The 21,100-nt window shown below is 32.7% G+C and overlaps 1 protein-coding gene and 1 long non-coding RNA gene across 3 annotated transcripts; one reads left to right on the top strand and one right to left on the bottom strand.

Annotated features, from left to right (window-relative positions):
- Positions 1 to 13,223: 13,223 nt before the first annotated feature.
- LOC115889261 lies at positions 13,224 to 13,844 on the top strand. The gene is made up of 2 exons (XR_004051407.1): positions 13,224 to 13,505; positions 13,594 to 13,844. It is a non-coding gene; the product is annotated as an uncharacterized LOC115889261 (long non-coding RNA).
- LOC115889244 lies at positions 13,439 to 15,700 on the bottom strand. Of its 2 annotated transcripts, none has more exons than XM_030909198.1 (3): positions 15,574 to 15,700; positions 15,389 to 15,509; positions 13,439 to 15,029 (listed from the first exon to the last, which is right to left on the bottom strand). In XM_030909198.1, the coding sequence occupies exons 1-3, from the start codon at positions 15,666 to 15,668 to the stop codon at positions 14,541 to 14,543; spliced, it is 705 nt and encodes a 234-aa protein (XP_030765058.1). In that variant the 5' UTR covers positions 15,669 to 15,700; the 3' UTR covers positions 13,439 to 14,540. The 2 variants fall into 2 exon arrangements, with proteins under 2 accessions (XP_030765058.1, XP_030765052.1); XM_030909192.1 differs by having other exon boundaries at positions 15,389 to 15,512; positions 15,574 to 15,691.
- Between the last annotated feature and the right edge of the window lie 5,400 nt (positions 15,701 to 21,100).

The following is a 21,100-nucleotide window of genomic DNA, read 5'->3' as shown; positions in this document are numbered from 1 at the left end:
TAAAAATCATTTTTACTCAGTATAAAAATAAATGACAACCTTTTTGAGGCAGTAAGATCTATAAAAAATAAAAAAGAGTAGGTACGGGATGGCGTCAAAGGCTTGACCTCGACATATTACCATCGATTGTCATTCCCCGGCAGTCTTTGACGCCATTTTTTTCGATCGTATGGTATTTTTAACTATTTTAACTAAATACTTATTATGAATTATACAGGATGCTACAAATTCGGAGTACGAGCATTGGTATCTCGGAAACCGTAATAGACACGAACATGATTAAATTGGGGCAAATTTGGCCCTTGGAGTGTTCAATCAAAAAAGTTTCAACGATTGTTGAGTTATTTCGAAAAAAAAAAGATTTTTTCGATAATCAATTTTATTTTTCCCTCTTTACTTTTTAGAAAATCCAAAACCTAATTGCACATTCTCATAGCCGCTTTATTAAGACTACCTGGTTGTATTTTTAAATTTTCAAATTAGCTGCTAATATTTGAGATACACACAGGGTGGCGCCACTCATACGCCGCGGAATCTCCAAGGAGAACGGTAGATTATTCCGAAATTTAATTTTGGCAGCATATCTAGGTTAATTCAGAGCACTTTTTAAAAATATAGAGAGTTCTACAGGGTGTCCCCAAAAAAAGTTACACATCAAAGTTGTGTTTTTTCTAATGGAACACCCTATATATTAATTGATTTATATCATATCATATATCTAAAATCTCCGGATTTTGACATATTTCTCATTTTGTAAAAATAAAGAGTAAATTTTAAAATTCGATAACAGCTACCTAAATTTTAGTTGACCTTGTATAGCCTGATATTTAATTACAATAACCATTGTATGTTAAACCAAATTGAAATTTGACCAGAAAAGTTATACAGGGTGAGAAATGAATATGGAACATTAGTCACTTTTAAAAGCAACTACTCCTTTATTTTAAATGGAACACCCGGTATATTATTCCGGTGTTCAATGGGTGATTTCTATATCTTCAAAATATTATTAAGGTTGTTTACACCTCAGACAAAGATTTTCTCCGATATTTTAATTTTTATGATTTTGCGTCAGTAGATCTTTATTATTTGAAAAAATCTAGGTGGCTGTGATATACCTTTTGTTAATTTAACAAAAATTAAACATTGTAGAGTAAACCTTTATTTTTCTCCCAGAATCCGAAAATTAATTAATGTATAGAGTGTTCCATTACAAAAAACACAACTTTGATATGTAACTTTTTTTGGGGACACCCTGTAGAACTCTCTATATTTTTAAAAAGTGCTCTGAATTAACCTACATACTACATATATGTCCACAAAATTTCATTTCAATACAAACTATCGTTCCCCTTGGAGCCTCCACGGCGTATGACAGGCGCCACCCTGTATGTTTAAATTAATGCATATTTTATAATTTCTTATAAACTTCAACCTTAAAATGGCTTGTTTCAATGTCATCCAACAATAAATATTAAGTTCGTACTCTTCCGCTATTCTACCTTAACCATGTTCATCATAATAACTAACTGAAAGAAATGAAAACTCCTATGTTAAAGCCTGGAAACACGCGCTCGACGCGATCCAATTGGGCTACTGGCAGAACTAAAAGTTCGCGCCATATTTTTAAATGGACCTTTACTGCCAGTTCATAAGTTTTTTACTTATATTTGGTAATTTCAATCTAGATTATGAACTTATTTGTAACAAAACATTTTACAAAATAAAAATAATGTATTTTGATACAAATAAATTAATAATCTAGGTTGAAATTATCCCTGAAATTAGAATAAAACACGAAAAATTTGTAACTTGATTATTTTATTATAACATTGTTAATAAAATTACATATAAAGCCGGAGTCTCATGCATCCGAAATCCGATGATACGACGATCCGACGGTGCTCCTATTGGTCGAAATATTTTGACAACAATTTTTATCCGATAATTTTAACTAATCATCCGACGTCGTATAAAGTTAAATTTTGTTTAACTTTTGTACGATATCGTGTGTTTTTTAACCTCACTTTTTTGAAAACATTTGTTTTTAAAAACAAGTTTAGTGGGAAGTGGGCAATTTCGGGATATTTGGCGAGGAAGTTATTTTTATAAGTGTTTCTCCAATAAAACATGACATGAATCTCTATTCAGCGCAGCAGAAAAATGTTAAAACTGTCAAATTTCGGAACGAACTTTCGGATGTATGTGACAGGCTTTTTTTATTTCACACGATAACTTCAAATTTCGGATGTCGTACCATCGGATTTCGGATGCATGAGACTCCGGCTTAACACATTCAACACTATACAAGTATATATAAAAGTTATCAGAATTTATACAATCAGTTATAAGTAATTATAAAAAAGGTTATAAATTATAAATAAATAATTTATTATATAAAAGACATATAGTTACCGTGAATATAATTTGGTATAACTTTAATCTCAACTTTAATGACCTATTCAAATAGAAACATCTTACAATTCACATTATATAATACACAAAGCCAAGGGACAAAATTGTTATTAAATCTATTCTCGATGACTCGAAGCATTTTTTTTTCAAATAAAACAGGACATATAGGGCTTATAAATAATACAAGGGTATAGAAAATATATAAATAAGTAAATACAAATATATTTTCAACCTAATGATTAATGATTATACTCGTTTAAATAAATAAATGATCTTTTTAAAATTACTTGTTTGTCTTTGCAAATTTGTATATTTAATATTTATCTAAAAGCGTACACTTACATAAATTACTGCACAACCTTTAAAATTAAGCTTTTAATATGTTATACAAATTCTTGATTCGATATAAATACACTTAAATAAAACTTTAAAATTAGTGATCTTCCAGATTTCTGAGACAGCCATTTTGTTGAAAGAATTTGTTTTGATTATGAGAAATTTCATAAAAATTATCACAGGGATTAATTAATCTTATATATTAAACTACTTGGCTTTTAAATTTCACAATCCTATCGTCCAAAATACTCTAAATTCGCAAAAATCCGTAAAATATTCCCGTAAAAACAAATCACAATTCACTTCCACTTCACAGAAACTGACAGACATTGCCAAATATGGAATGACGTTTATTTTTCAATTTATTTTACTGATCTAACTGATCCGGGTCATTTAGAAATTAATTTTTTATTAAATTATTTAATTATAATTGTTTCTGGCAAAAGCAACTTCATATCAATGTTTATTCGTAGGGTAACAAAGCACATCGCTGTTAAATTATCAACATTTTATATAAATATTTATATTTTTCAACTGCTCCAACTACTCCAATTACTCCACAGAGAATCAAACGAATTGTTAATTAAACTATACTCTGTGGATGACTTGATAAAATCATGATGAAATTAAAGTCCCTAGATGAATATCTAGGGACTTTAGATGAAATTTCAACGCAGCGCCATCTATCCCTCTACTGGCAGAAACTCCGCCGTGTTTCCAAAATTCAAATGGCAGTTTCATCCGCCTGATGTTCATATTCATATCTATTGCGGTTTCCGTTATACCAACGCTCGTACCTTTTTAGCACCCTGTATATTAGCGAAACTTAGTATAATCCGAACTTAAAATAGTAAATAAATTATTCTCTACCGAATTAAGAAACTTTTACACGAGCATTATTTATTTCTAAATATATCCGTGCACGTAAGTCCGCATTGCAACTGGCTGCAATCGGTCTGCAGCATATAGCCTGGTTGCTGTAAATGAGAAACGAGGAAAATGAGTGACATTGGAGCGCGGCACGCAAATCGACGCCGGCGACGCCGAGGCAGGGCGCCGCGGCGGCTGGCGACGTCGGAACGACCGAGGACGCTGTCTCAGCGCCCGCCGTAGGCAGAGTTTATGGGTGGGCAGATATGGGATACGGCTAGTTAGGACCGGAGAATGGATTGCCTTTCTTTTGTTGCCGGATTTTGTCTACGATGTTTGTATGTTAAGTTCATCTTATTAAGCTTCATTCAGAACCTGGCAAATGGTGGAATAAATTATTAGTGGTTTTAATTACATTTTATACCTTTCAGTTTACGGTCATTTACAGAATCGTTACGATCCAAAACACAATCAAAATTAACAAGAATATCCTAGCAACAGCTTGCGGTAGTCATTGTATCCATAGAGAAAGCCTAATATCTATACTAATATATAAAATCCTTAAGTGACTGACATACTGATTAATCACGATCCTGCTCAAACCACTCAACGTAAGAAGCTCAATTTTGGTATACAGATTGATTCTAGAGTGTAGAGGTTCGATAAGAAGGGATTTTTCGAAATTCCAGTTCCAAGAGGGTGAAACCATGGTACAAAGAATACAAGGTATGATATTGCGCAGGTTGGTCGCTATATCACAGGTGATAACTGGCGCTTTTGGTCAGCACTCTCCGCGCGCCAGATCAAATCGTCAAGATATTGTTATAAACCTGTTTTTTTGTTTATATACCGTCATTAAACTATCGCTAAGCAAGTTACTGTGGAGCAGTGCGTAAGGAGTCGGGCTAGGAAGCGAGAGACCGGAGTTCGAATCTCGGCCGGGACATAACTTTTTATTTATTTTTTAAATACTGTTGTATTCTATAGTTTATTTTTGTAGTATAAAAAAAAGAACTATTTATTCTGTTGTTTTTTAATCTCCGGTATTAATATAAATTGATTGTTGGTACAATACCTCATTTAATATAAAATAATAGGTATTCTACTTTTTGTAATGTATCGGGCCCTAATTGTACCTAAAAGTAATATATTTTTAATGATATACCAAATTGTAAACTATTTAATATTTCAGTTACTTAAAAAGTTAATTTGCATTGAATAATTGCCTACCATTAAAGGAAATTTGAGCTATATAATCCTTGATGGGCATATTCTGGGTATGCACATACTTCCTCTAAATTTTGGGTTTTGTTCAACCGATTTATTCTCAAAACCTGAAACATCTACATATAAAAAGAAGCACAGGTAACTTATTATAATAGACTTCACCCTTGGAATTACTTCTATCACAATTACAATACATTCATCTGCATTGGCATTTTCTACTTTTCGATGGGAAACTTCAACTTCCCAACATTTTTTAAATGATGTAACAATTCCTCTTGTGGTTACTTTTCCATAGATATCCTCATCTCTGTCCTCATGTGAATTCAGAGGCAATGAACATGAAAATTATTTACCATAAACATCGCAAACTAAAAACCTAATAAACAATTTTATACCGAATATAGAAATAAATTTAGTATTCTTACCTATTATTATCGTCCAAATCCATGTTAATAGATAATTATTTTTAAATATATTTTTGGAACTGCTGGTTTTAGTAATTATTAAATTAAACGAACTAAAAAGTCTTAAAAATAAACAATTCTTAACCATAACCCCAAAAAATGCAGATCTCCTGTCAACTTTCTTTATTTTTTTATATATTCATTATTTTCCTTCACGATCCTGTCAAATTGCTTTCCAAAACAAGCTTTAGTTCTTTTTATATTTCTATTGAGCTCTGGCTAAATGACGTCATACCTTGTATTCTTTGTACCATGGGGTGAAACCACCCCTCAAATATTACAATATTTTTTATTTAAAAAACGGTCAAGTTTCCGAAAAAACGCTTAAACACGTATATTTTATGTTGTTTTTCTACATATTTTCAGATTTTTTAAAAATGTATACAGTATGTTTCGAAAAATCTGGTCATTGATTAATCACGATCCTGCTTAAAGCGCTTGACGTAAAAAGCTGATTTTTGGAAAACAGATTGACTTTAGGGTGTAGAGGTTCGATAAGAAGGGATTTTGCGAAACTCGAATTCTAAGGGGGTGAAACTATCCCTCAAATATTAAAATATTTTTTATTTAAAAAACGGCGAGTTTTTCGGAAAAACTCTTAAACACGTATATTTTATTTTGTTGTTTTACATATTTTAATATTTTTTATAAATTTATACAGGGTGTTTCATCAAATATGACCATTGAGTAATCACGATTCTGCTTAAATTGCTTGACGTTTAAAGCTGATTTTTGGCAAACGTATTGACTGTGGGGTGTAGAGGTTCGTAAGGAGGGGTTTCTCGAATCTCAAATTTCAAGATGGTGAAAACGCCCCTCAAATATTGCAATATATTTTTATTTAAAAAACGGTTAGTCTTTCGGGAAAACGCTAGGACAAGCATAATTTATTTGTTTTTTTTATATATTTTGAAATTTTTTAAAAAATCATACAGGGTGTTCCAAAAAGTTGGGTAATTTCTTAACCACGATTCTGCTTAAACTGCTTGACGTAAAAAAGCTTATTTTTGACAAACGGATTATTCGAAAGTCAAATTCCAACGAGATGAAACTACCCCTCAAATATTACCAAGTTATATATAATATCGCCATATTGTTTTTCTTCACGCCATCTTGTATTTTTTAGTTTTTTTTAGATATCTCCGTTTACATAACCTTTTTCGAAAAAACTAAAGATACGTTTTTTGTAGAGAATTAAATTTAGAATATTTTACCTTCAATCATTTTTTCTCTAAAATAAATAGTAATAGAGATAGAGCATATGTTTTATAAATTTTCCAGTTTTTTTAAACCAATCAGCTATAATTTTTGTGTTAACTCTATTGCTGGAAGTACACACTCGCCGAGGCGACCCGAGACGTGACAAAAAATAACGGTTCTAACCAATAACAATGTACAAATCGTTAATTTTTTGTGGCGTCTCGGGTCGTCTCGCCCAGTGTATACTTGCACCATATGGTGTTAACAGTATAGTGTTAATATAGGTGAACCTTGGCAAGAATATAAATTTAAGCATTAAAATAATTACAAATAATATTTAGATATTATTTATTAAATAAAATTATTGTTAAAAAAATATTATTAAATTAAAGTTATTAAATAAAATCTGCCATGACATCATCCTGAGCGTCATTTGCGTCCTCAACTAAAATACAAAAGTTTGTGCAACTAATTCCGTAGTACTGACCACACTTTGAAGAACATTTAAGACCCAGTCTTCTACAAGAGCAATTTTTTTGTAGATTTTTTAAAACTTTTACTAATTTGTCAGAAGAGAATACTCTGAAAGCTGTATATTTTTAATTAAATCACAAAAACAGGATCTTTATGCAAGGAACAACGGTTCAAATTTTGAATTGAGTTAATCCTATAATGTGGTGTATCATATAAAAAGACTTGAAATGGATTTTTAATTATTCTTATGATGTTTAATTTTCAATTTATGACGGACAATGAAAAAACAACTTTGATTAGGTTATCTAAGTAATTTTTAGAAATTTCCTATAAATAATTATAGGTTTTAGAAAGTTAATTTTGAGAAAGTGTCGCGTTTGTTTAACAATTAGAATCGATATAATCTCTCTTTCTTCCACCTGAGACTCAATAAATAACTCCTAAGACTCCTAATATCCTATTCGTCCTTCTCTTTCCGTATGTTGGCAGTGGGTCGTAGATCGTCCAGTCCGACGTCCAGGCTGTCCGTTCGTCCGGTCGTAAATTCGCCGGTCCTACGACCACCACCGCCCCTAATTCTTCCCGAAAGACGCGCCTTTCCCCTACTTTATGTGTTTGCCAAAGTGCCCCGGCTAGCAATTGATTCCCGCTCTTATTTTCTCATCAAATCCGACCAGAAAATCTCGTGTGTCCACTGTATACATATACGAGTATGTCGCAGACGTATCGAATAACTCGGCATTTTGCAAAAAGATTTGGCATGTTTTTAACAATAGAAGGATATTTTACATATATTTTATAAAAAGTTATTTTTGTTGTTTATTCTATGTTTGACACGAATCCATTTTCAATATACAGTGGTGGTCAAAAGTATGGAAACTTTTTACTTTTTAAAATATCACAGAAAATATTGCTATGCTTAAACTCTCAGGAATATAAACGAACAGCTTATCAGCAAATAAAAGTATTCCAAAAATTACACAGCGAAAAAAATCTGTTTAGCAGTTTTTGTAGGAGACAATAGATTTCTTGTGGCTAAAAGTATGGAAACCATAAATAAATACATTAAAATTATTTAGTTTAAGCTGATAAACGGTACGACTTACTTCAGATAAATATAAACATCATGCCCAAGTCTAAATATTTCTCTACGGATTTAAAAAATAAAATAGTTGAATTATACAAGAGCGGTTATAAACAAATTCAAATAAGTAAAAATTTAAACATTTTAAGAAGCACCGTTTCGAAAATAATTCGTAAATTTAATAAAACAGGGAACGTTTCAACAGCTTTTAAGTCAGGAAGACCAAGAAAGTTGTGCAACAGGACAATGAAAGTAATGAAGAGAATATCAATGGGAGATCCAAGAAAAACATCCACAGACATTTCTCGAGAAATGGGTGAAAGGGGATATCGGTGTCTGCACGCATGGTGAGAAGAAGGTTGGATGACATGGGACTTTTTGGAAGAGTCGCGGTGAAGAAACCACTAATATCAAAGAAAAATAGGATGGCCCGCTTTAAATTTGCTCAAGATCATCTCACCTGGTCTTATCAGAAATGGAATGTACTGTTTAGCGACGAAAGCAAGTTTCAACTGTTTGGTGGTGACGGGAGACGTTATATCCGAAGACCAAAAGGTACACGGTACAGCCATAAGTACCAGATGCTCACAGTAAAACATGGGGGTGGGAGTATAATGGTGTGGGGGTGTTTTTCTCGCTCAGGTGTTGGTCCTCTCGCTCAGGTTGGATAATGGACCGTTTTTTGTACAAAGACATATTGGATAATAATATGCTGCCTCATGCTGATGAAGAAATGCCACTCAGATGGTTGTTCCAGCAAGACAATGATCCCAAGCACAAATCTCAGTTTGTTCAAAATTGGTTAAATGAACATAATGTTCCACTAATGGATTGGCCCTCACAGTCTCCGGATCTTAACGCCATAGAAAATTTATGGGACCATTTGGATAGGAAAATTCGAAGCCATTCTATTTCAAATAAAAATGAATTATGGGAAGTGCTAAAAACTGAATGGGCGGCCATTTCCAGTAAAGATTGTACGAGATTGATCGATTCGATGCCACGAAGATGTAGAGAAATAATTAATTCAAAGGGATATTCCACTAAATATTAGTAATTTTTATATTATCTTGAATTTTAATAAACATTCTTCTTAAGTTTCCATACTTTTGACCAAGAAAATATTATAATTTTTTATATATTTTTTGATAGCTGTAATTTTTTATTTAAATGTATTAGGTTTTGTAGGAAATTATTTGTAGGTCACGATTATATAAGTCGTTTTATTTCATATTTTAATTTCTCAGCATAAATGACAAATTAAAAAAGTTTCCATACTTTTGGCCACCACTGTACATATAAACGCGGATTTTTCATCCAAAAATATTTTCATCAAACGTATTACAGATATTAGACATTTTAATATGGCAAGACTGTCGCTTTCAGTTCCACACCGTCTTCGATATGCCTTCGCTGGCCTAATTAGAGAAAATAAGTGTTTTATGCGTTGGCCGCAGAACGATTGGTGTCTACACCGTACAGCACTTGCGACCTAAGCGGAAATCAAATCGCCCATTAGGTTGCTTATCTTCCCAATTCCTTTATTCGACGATTTTAAGCTTTAGCTACAGCTAGTAAAGCGTTCCGCCAGACAAGACACGAGAAATTTAGTTTTAGAAGGGTAGGCAGACCTCTAATTGCTTTAATTCGCAAGAAATAAAAGAGATAATAAATCACTCGGGGAAAAAGCCGAAACAAAATTTTGAAAATGGAATTGCCGCTGGCGCCATCGTCCCAAACTTTCCGGATAATTAATTTCAATGGCTGATTATAAATCATCGACGGCCTTGCACAACACTTATTTTATTTAATTAATACTAGAAGGATCGCGGTCGTGAAGTAACTTTCAAATAAATCAAAATCTTGCGTTGAAGTTCAGGCGCTGTTCGAAAAAGCGTTTTTAGGCGCTTCCGTACCTCAAAGGGAAAAAACGGAACCTTTATCCCAAGTAGCATTTTTAGACACAAAATCGAAACAAAATCTCTGCTGAGATTGCGAAACAGTTTTGTCACATTTTTGATTCATATTAGGCCAGTGCAAATAATTTTGAATTTGCAAAACTTTTTAGAAAGCTGCGACCATTGAAAATAGTTAGTCTTAGTAACCCTTATTCACATACTAAAAGTCCCCATTTGTCCGATGTGTGCGTCATCAAAAAAAATCGGCCGCCATCTTGAATTTTGGTACTTTTTCGGAAAAAATATAAATAACTCGAAAACGCAGCGTTATAGCGAAAAACTTTAAGAGGTAAAAATTAAAGAGAATGAAAAACTCTATCAGAATCAATAAAGAATAGTTTATTATCTTAACGCAGTGACCTACAAATTTTTTTTGAAAATCCAGCAATTTTTAAAAGGAATCACCGAAATGCAAATTACTATTTTTTTAAGCTTATTAACAAATAACATGGATATTTAGCATCAATCCAACTAAAATACAGTCCTTGTGACATTTTCAAGATATATTTATTGGTGGTTTAATAATATTTCAAAATTAACAAAAATTGTCAAAGCTATCCTTTACTAAATACATGTGTACTAATAATGTGCGAAAGCAGCCTCCACCTTGTTCCGGTCGGGGCTATTTGCACTTACACCAAGGTCTTTTTGTTACCATTTTGTAAACAACTTGTTTTAAATACAGTGACAGTTTGAAAAATTAGGCTACAGGTTGGAAGAAAAAAATAAAATGTAATAAACTACTTGCGAATACCTTTTTGACATAAATATCATCTATCATCTACGATCTTAACCTAAGATCTTAACACTTTTTCATTATGATAAATACATTATAAACATACCCCTACAAATCGAATAGCAAAAATTCAAATTATGACCATTTTAATAAAAATGTGTTACCAACTTGTAACCTAACTTTTCAAACTGTCATCTCTAGAAAAAAAAATGAAATTTACAATTTTATTCGATTTGTTCTTCATCGACCGATATTTGCTTGTCGACAGCGCGCGCCTCCACAGAATTGTAACAGGGTTGTGTCGAACGATAACAGGGTTGGCGACTAGGGAACGTAAAAATTACGCGTCAAATAAACTATCCGGCCTGAACGAGAGGGAATCCGGTGATGATAGGCCAAACATCATATATTATATATAAAAAAAACATGTAACGAACTAAAAACGTTACAAACTTCAGAGCAAAAATCGATTATATTTACGCAATTAAGGGATGGGGAAACGGCTAGTGCCACCACATTGGACACATGTTAAAAAGCCATATAAAATATATAGGTTTCAAAAATGTTTCCATTTTGTGTCAAGAAATAGACACAATTATTGTTACATTACCAAAAATGTATCCAAAAATGCTACTTGGGATAGGATCACTTTGTTGGCCGTCCATCTGACTGTGAAGACCCTTTATCTCGGGAACACGAGAATACTCCTGTGTAAAAATCTTTCCAATCCAGAAAATCCTCATAGAAATGGTTATTTCCGATATGGAAGTTTCCAAAATGACTTTCTATTTTTGATAATAGTTTTGGACAGACCGAAAACAATACTTAACCTTTCTTACAACTCATCCTTCCAAAGGCCATTAATCTAGCTACTGACAGCCGACGATATGAATATTTAAGGACGTCGCTACGTCATCGGGGACAACGGGGATATGTAAAGGAGAACTGAATTGTCGCAGGTACGGCATCGGCAGCGTCGCGTCGGGACGCCAGGCTGGCAGGCGCCGTTTTTACGATGACTGGTCGAACGGGTGGAGGGCCAAAGTTGGAGGACTAGGAATGTCCGTTTTTTTTAATATCGATATATTTTTTTACTATTTTCCAGACCGAATCATGCTCATAGTGTTCTTAATGGGCTATACAGGGTGAATCTTAAATAAGTCCTACAATTTTAGGAGTACTGCATTTCGATCCCAAAAACACAATTATGAAGTTTTTTCCGCGAAATTTTTTTCGGAAATTTGGAATATTTTGATTTTTTATTTTAGTTTTTAGTTAAAAGACAAAATTTCTTGATGATATGATAACATAGATAGTAGATTAAATTTACAAGAAAGAAAACCAAGAAAAGATCCGGTGGTTCTCAAAATTTAAGCAGAAAATCGTTTTTGTTTAATTATCAAAGTGAAATAACTTGGTTATTTTAGATTTGTTTGAAAAACGGTAAAAATATGTTTATTTTATCGAGATCTACCAGCCCTGAAAATATTTGCACTTATTTAAGACTCACCCCATAGAGAAAGATAATAAAAAGAGAGAAGCAGATTGCGTAGTAAAAATTGGAATCGCATTCATTAGCGCTGCTGTGACAACAGGACAAACTAATTTAAAAAAAATTGGCGAATACGCCGGGGAATTTTATTCAACTTGCTTTACTTTGAATTTATTTGAAACTTTGATTGATGCTATTAACTAATACACCGACGAAAGTTGAATTTGTTATTATTTAAGTGGGTATAATTAAATATTTTAAAACAAATTATGATATTATTAAACAGACAACTAAAATTTTTAAATGGTTAATTGGCAAATTCATCTTTCGAAGATAAAATCCTAGAAACTCAAACAATTTTTCTGTCCACGCCCCAATTTCCAATAAAGTTATGATAGAGACAACACACAACGTCCACACCGATCATGGCTTGTGCAGTTGCGTTAGAGGAAGATGGAAGCAAAATCGTCAGTCGTAGCTCAATTTGGACAAATTTAGGAGATCTGAGTTGCGCGACAGGAAAACAAAATGCGATGCCATTCGTCATAATTGAATCTGCCACTCTCTTTTTATTACCTTTCTCTATGACTCACCCCATGATACAAAGAATACAAGGTATGATATTGCGCAGGTTGGTCATTACGTCACAGGTGATAAACGGCACCATTGGTCGGCAAGCTCTGCGCGCCAATTTCAAATTGTCAAACAGAATGTGTCATCTGTGAAATTTGATTGTGTCAAAATGTGAAAATAATTTTTCAAATGTCAAGCTCGATGTCAAAACATAACTTTTGGGGTTATGTCCTAATTCTTCCCTTATTTTAGGTCTTTTTTATTAGTGGCAATTGGACAATATGGATATTTTTTGTATGGCGTATGACGTCACAGGTGGTATGCGCAAACTTAACGAAATGGAGCCGCTATCGATCATACCTTGTTTTCTTTGTACCATGGGTCGCTAATATGGAGTCTAAAAGGAGGAGGCGAATCGAACGCAAAAATTATGGGCCCAGTTTTTGAGATCTAAATGAAGTTCGAAAATCGCCGTTAGGGGCGCTTGTGATGATTGGGATACTAGAAATACACAGCTTCTTATGGCAAGAATAACTATTTTGTTATAAATTATAGAGCCAAGTTAATATTTGGGCATATTTTTACCAGAGTTAGCTTTTAGAAACGTGGTTTTTCTAATTGAGCAATGTGCGTGGCTAAAATTGTGAATACAAAACCTTAAATTTGAGTTTGAAAAGTTAGTTAGGTTATATTAGATGCCGGTTTAATATATCCTTTTCCTAAGTTGATATTATAAAAATGTTTTATTATGTGGTTCTTTTTAGTGCATACACGACCGAAGAAACATATAAGCTGCTAAAATAAATCTTCCCTAGAACTGTTGTACAAAAAAGATAGAAGTTCCAGCAACAAATTTATCACCAGTTCAACCTTTGATTTGATGTAAACAGTAATTGTTTCTTGATGAGAAATGCGAATGAAATAGTTTATGGTGTGATTGTGTTAGTGTTTTATTAATAGTTTTGTTGATGCAGTTTAAAGGTTCATAGTTTTTCATTAAAACATTTGAAATTGACATGTTTACATGCAGTTTAGTGTGATACCATTTTAATAAACATTAAAATCTTTCGAACTAGTAGTGGTTTTATGGCGATTGACAGATTGAATAACGAAAATTAAGAGTATTTTATCAGGAATAACTTAATCATAAATGGAAACTGAAGACGAACGTTACCATTGCACCCTTTGATCGGTGTTATCTATTCCATAACTTTTTATAGCTGAAACTAGAGAGTAGGTATATTGAGCTGAAACGTTTCCTGTGTTCAATAGCGTTTTTTCTAGCGTTGAATTGTAAGTTTTAATGTCATTAGCAAAGTTTTGCAAATTGTCACTGTTTCGTAGACAATTAAATTCAAGATATATTATATTCAATGTCACCTAATAATTGTAAAGGTTTTTCTATTGATATTCACTTTATTAATATAAGGTAGGTTTGTAAATAAAATATTAATGAATAAATAATGTACTCAGTTTATTTCAAAAGCACAAAAATACAGAGTTGTGAATATGTATATACGCTGACTTATTTCATCATATAAATATTTATTTAGCAATATTAATACATTACAACTTTTGTTTCTATTAACTAATTCCACTAAATTTAATAAATAAAATATACAATATATAAATTTAATATACAATTTAGCACTTAGATATTAAATATCTATATGTACTATGCCAAAAAATAAAACAGGAACATCATATTATATCAAGAACACAAAAAATTACAATTTAAAAAAAAATGCATTCTAAAAAAATACCTAGCTACAATATACCTACATATTAATTTAAAGAGCTTATTCATATTCATAAAAACTATTCTAAATGGTTTATATACACAATCAAAAGTATCAACCACAATACAATAATTTTCAACATGATTAATAGGCAGACCTTTTACTTTTTTTGAATTAGAAACTTTTTCAGTTGCTTCACTCCTTACACATGGTGGTTTCCTCTTTCTTTTATTACTAGAGAAATATGAAGGCAGGTTAGGAAAAATTCTTGGAATTGAACCCTCCTTTAATAATGGTCTACCCCGCTCAATTCTACTGATAGTTCCGTCAGTTAATTTGATCTCATAATGAGTCAAAATATCTTCATCTAGAAAATGTAGTTCACAAACAGCATCTTTGCTGCTAAGTGTCTTGTCTGATCTGGGTATCGCCTTTTGCCACTGCTGTAGCAAGCTAGGATCCTAATAAAAGATATATAATTGTTAAATAAAATAAAAAAAAAACATTTTTCACTATTAAAGCTGTTATTTTGAGAATACGATCTTGAAGTATAAATATTTAATATTCACTTTCAATAGCACTGTTCAAACTGTGGTTAATATAGGTACATGTCAACAGGTAATTTTAGCACCTAGTAAGTATTAAATTATTTTAATTTTATAACAAGGCCTCCTAGGTTATGTTATACACATGTTGATTTTAGGCTATATTTCCTATTAATTTGGTTTATAATTTAATCTGTACACTGACAGTATATAATTTTAATGTTTTTCTTAACATCTATCCATAATTTTTATAAATAAATAGTCATACTACTTACATTAGGAGCTTTGAAAAGGCTTGGGTTTCTTTCACCCCGTTCTTTATTTGCCTTGTTTTTATTGGGATTCCCACTTGTACAGCCAGGTACAAAGCAATTTCTACCACGACTCATTGTTGTACTGCTAAAAATTCAGTAAATTAACTATAAATTTTATTAAAAACACAATTAAATCGTATACTAACAATGAAAATGTAGTATCCCAGTCGATCGCAGTGCCTCTGCTGTCAAACCGAGGAAGCTGCTTAAAAGTGGGGACAGAAATTTCAAATTTGCCCATTGCCGATAAATCTCCTTTTTAAGCCCTCCATACCATGGACTCACCCTCACCCAGACACACCTCTAGGATAGCCCATTATTGCCATTGAAAGGGTAAATAAAAATAATATACATGCTTACTTCATCTACGTTACCGTAGATGGAGCTGAGGCTTGGTAGGGTATTTATAAATAAACAAAATGAAAGAAGCAAAAAATTAAGGCCCAGAAAACCCTAACATATATGCTTATTCTCTGCATTAAGTTCATCAGACCAAAGGGAACAGCCATTCGACGACCGGTTTCGGAGATTTATCTCCATCGTCAGGCCGACTTTGCTGTAACCCTCGATCTGACAAACGAAAAGCAGAGAATAGCATTTGAGTACAAATCGTACTACTATGGCGAGTGCTAGACCCTCTACGCCATCTAGCGGCCGCTGTGACAATCACAGATCGTACCGCCAAAATCTGAACTTTGTTATTTGTAAAACAATATTTCATTATCGATATTCTAAAACACGTCGATACATTTACACATCCCTACTGGACAGGAAAAGTTTTGCGGCTCTCCATTTGGGGCGGTTAGAGTAGTAGCATGCCGACCAAACTTTATTAGGGTTAGGCAGTAATATCGCCTTGGTGGGGCTGGCGAAACTACGGAAAGAAAAACTTTGCCCGTTTCCGAGACTATAAAATATCCATGCGTAGGCGAATGAGTCAACAATTGTGACTAACAAGGCCCTTGTTGTCGTTTCACAAACTTTGTCTTAACCGACTACACAGAATAACATAACTAAAGTAATGAAAAGCCTTCTTATTAAGGTTCCGTAGGCTCAAACTGAAATATGGAACCCGTATAGGATCACTTTGTTGTCTGCCTGTCTGTCAAAATCCTTTATTTCGGGAACGCGTGGAACTATCGAGGTGAAATTAAAACCACATACTTAGATCTACAGTCTCTTGAAACTTTAAAAAAATCAAACTTCTAGTTTAACTCGAAAAAAAGATACGGCCGTTTATGCCACCAAAAAAAATACAGGGTGGCGCACCTCATTCGCCTCGGTTGATTATACGAAAACGGAAAGATATAGAAATAAAATATTTTATGGGTATATGTGGGGAGGCAATGTGCACAATCTAAAATTATTTTAAAATATACAGGGTGTTTCAGAACCAAGATCCATACCAAAGTTATATTTTTTCTTATGGAACACCCGGTATTTTATTTCATTTTTGGATTCTTGGGCCAAAAAAATGCATTTGTTATAAGGGTTATGTTTAAAATCTTTGGGTATTGAGATATTTAAAGATATTTAAATTTGCATGCTACAATAGAATAAATTATTAACACCTTATACATTACTTTTCAGAATTAATTCTTGTGCTGAGTTTAAAGGTAAAGAAATAAACTTTTTTGAGAAATGGTATTGCTTACTTAAATTTATACAGGGGTATCAAAAATTACTGATCTAATTTAAGGATTTATTTTGTATAAAAAATTTCGTTACTTCAAATGCAACCCCTGTATTTTTTAAAACAAACCGAACAGATTCGAACGCTCTTTCAAACTATTTTATTAGGGTTTCCTATACCTATACCTCTCAGATTTTGAATAAAAATTAATTAAATAAGATTGCAATCAAGATGGCTAGTTAGGTTAGGTTAGGGTTGACAGTAATTATTTTCAAAGTCGACATTAGTTTATGGACATTATTATTTATAATTTATAACAGTTTACTTAGATTTTCCTACAATAGTTTGATAAGAAAGTATTCATTATTTTATCAAAAAAAATAAAGCAGTATCTGCTGGCGCAACGAATGGATATTTTATTAGTGATTTTATTTTGTGAAGAAAATTAAATTGCTTCTTGGTCTCAAGAGCTTATGCTCAAAGATATCCAAATAGGAATATTCTGATAAGCGTCCTTTGAAAAATTAATTGTCCTGTTTCGCAGAGGTGGTAGTGTGGTTTATAAAAAAAACTATTAGGCAGAAATCTGTCGTTGGAGGTGAAGAAAATTAATTTGCCGCAATTGGCTCTTAATATCTACAAGTCATTGTAAAATAAATCAAAGAACTACTGGCGTTAGTCAGTTGTATCAATAACCCATAGAGAACCTCCCTAATATTTATTTAAAAAATAAAAAAAGCTTATAAAACAATCAACTTTTGATTTCTAACCACATTTTCTCTCATTGACGGAAGATAATCACAGGCCAACAACAAACAAACAACGCTTTATTGTAGAAAAAGCCAAAACAGCTTCATCGACAAAGCACTCACAAACAACAAAATCACAAAAAAATACAAACAACAAAAAATACACAATACAAATAATACAATTCAAAAAAATTTAAGTCTTTAAAATTGCAAAAAGAATATACATGGACAATTTTAGCAGTACACAGTAAATAGATATGATTTTAGAGTTATAAAATATTAAATACTTGACCTTTGACCAGTGTGTGAGATGATCAAAATTTTAAAATTCAAAATTGTTCATAATTAAACATCAACAAAAATGTCGTTTACAGCATATAGGGCTCTCTCCAGTAAGCATGATTTTAGAGCTTTGCGAAATGCGGGAAAGAATGAAAGCGACTTGATATCCAAAGGCAGATGATTGTACATTTTTTTGGCATTGTACAGTATTGAACCTTTAACTAGTTCTGAGCTCGGGGTTGGCAGATAAAGATCGTGCTCTGCATTCTAAGTGGATAGTTATGAGATGGCCTTTCGGGAATAGCAGATATGTGCTTGCGGATTAAGCAAACGGATTCAAAAATGAATAAAGAAGGAAGAGTCAGTATTTTCAAATTTTTAAAGAAATTCTGGCAGTGAGTTCTACTGTTCAGTCTCAATAAATATCGAAGTGCTCTCTTTTGAAGTCTGAAAACACGATCAAATTTTGTTGCGCAGCAAGTACCCCAGAATGGAAGGGCATAACGAAGATATGACTCAAAAAGAGCATAATAGACTATTCTAGAGGTTGAGAAGTAAAGTTCCTTAGAAACTAATCTTAGCGCAAAACAGGCAGGCGCTTAGTTTCTTTGATAGAGCTTCGATGTGAAAGTCCCATTTTAACAAGTTGTCTACAACAAGTCGTAAGAACTTCACAGAGTCCACGACGTCAATAGTGGTGTTATTAAGTACAAAAGGTTGTATAGTACTTTTATATGACAAAACTTTAGTGTTTGATAGGTTGAGGCATAGGAGATTAGAATCGCACCAAGACTTAACGGTGCGTAAGTCACTGGATATAGTATCATATAGTGCCGCAACATCTGAGCCCCTGCAAGTGAAACTAGTATCGTCCGCAAAGAGGCAGATTTTACCGCTAATGTCTAGATTTGCAATGTCGTTGATAAACACCAGAAGCAAAATAGGGCCAAGTACGACTGTCCAAAATGACATTTCTCACAAAATTTTGATGTATATTTATTGGAAAAGTTAAAAGTTTGATATCTTTTTCTACTAATTAAAAATGTCTACCACTAATTTTGATGGTCTGAATGCTTACATTTAAAGTAGAGAAACAAACTTCTACGCTAATTGAAACCACTAATTTATTCCACTAATTGCGAGTGTGAGTGAAAGTGAGTTCCAAATGGATCTATACCGTAATTAATTTAATTGCTATTTTCAGATCTACGATTTACAAAAAAAAAATATTGGTGACTAAGTTACTAATTCATACGACATATATTAAACGATATAACGTGCGACAAAGCAATAAAACTGTAACATACATAAGAGTTGTATATTAAATAACGGCTGTAATAGCACATAGGTTCGTGTTTTACAAGTCCCCATTTCACCGGCAAAAATAATTGCAACGTCAATAGGCAAAGTAGTTTTATTACCGATTGTTTGCACATTGGCGGGGAATGAAAAACGACATGTGTACTGTGTACACTGGTAGTATACAGGGTGGCCTATACCTATACCACATAATACAAGAAAAAAAAAAGATGTGGTGTTACAATAAACTTTGGAATATGCAGTTTTTACTTGAGGCGTCAAGTTGCAAAACCCGCCTTATCCATTTAAAAAAAATGTCCTAATGACATTATACAGAATGTCCCCGGATTGTCTTTACAAGCGGAAAAACTTTTTTATTATTGACATTTTGAGAATAATGCATTCTTCATAAAAATTTTTGCTCCTTCTAAACTGGTTAATCCCGTTGATACTTTTCCAAATTTCTATACCATTCTAAAGAAAATTAAGAAAAACATGAAAATATGGTTGAATTTTAAGTCCTAATGCTAATATCAATTCGACTTCATTCTTTGATAGATGGTTATTATTAATTTTGATTAATATCATAGTCTTTGCTGTTGTTAAAGTATCATATTTTCCGATAACAATAATTATTACCCTTTCCGTAGCGTTGAGCTAAATAAATTTTGTGCTTTTTTAACACAGTAGTACCACAACCGAAAAATGTTGCCCCATTTTTAAACAAAATTATTTTTTGAAATAAACATTCAGAAAAGATTTGGAGGTTTTGAGTCCCCTACTCCTTGTTAGAGGTTTTGCAATTGAGATGTACTCACACAGGGTTGGAGAACGTTTAGTAAATTTAAAATAACCGATTTGTTTGGTTTGGTTTGTTCATATATTTTTCATTTTATTCATTTTATGCAAAGCACTGTTCATTAAAATGTTCTATCCTATGTTAAAATACTTACATTTAGAGAAACGGCAGGATCATTGTCAATCATCGGTAAAAAAATAAAATAAATATTCCGAAAATGTAAAAAAATCCAATTTTTTTGTAAAAAAATTGTCCTTAAAGATACACCTTATAAATACGGCGAATCACCCTGTGTATACACCAGAGAAGGGTGAAAATATCCCCCTATCGTGTTTATTATAACCAGTCGCTTTCGATATCATTCGAAAAGCCATAATTTTCGATACTTTACGAGCTCTCTGTTACGAAACGTATGTTGTACTGAGTGTTTGCTAGAGTTAAATGTCGTACTACGCCTTGGTACAAATTGAAGCCTGTTTGCACACTGTCTAGACGCATAAATCCCTTTCTTAATAAGGCAACCACGTACGATTCGGACTTACGAAAAATTATCAATCGTTTGTTAGGATTTTTCCAAGTTTCTTTTAGCTTTAAAGTTACCTTGTCTTTCCAAAGTATGAGTATTTCGGCATTGTAAGAAAATTTGCAATATAAAATAATTATCTTATATAACTATCTGTTTTCTTCAAAACACTATATAAACTGTACACTCGGGGTCTTTTTTTGAAAAAAATACAATGGCGCAAACGGATCGTGGCTATCTTGATCGGTTTCGAAGCTACAGGGGGATTCTCAGATTTTGTACTTTTTGAAGGTGTTCGATAGGTTGTTTATTTCAGCAACCACGGAAAAATGAATTATACATTCTAAAGGCACTTTTCTGTGTAGAATACAGTGGCGTAGTCAGACTT

Source organism: Sitophilus oryzae, unplaced genomic scaffold (genome assembly GCF_002938485.1).
Source record: "Sitophilus oryzae breed Bouriz unplaced genomic scaffold, Soryzae_2.0 scaffold_1175_pilon_pilon, whole genome shotgun sequence".
Taxonomy (NCBI): Eukaryota; Metazoa; Arthropoda; class Insecta; order Coleoptera; family Curculionidae; genus Sitophilus; species Sitophilus oryzae.
Note: the sequence above shows the minus strand (reverse complement) of the source record. Positions and strands in the feature narration are given on the sequence as shown.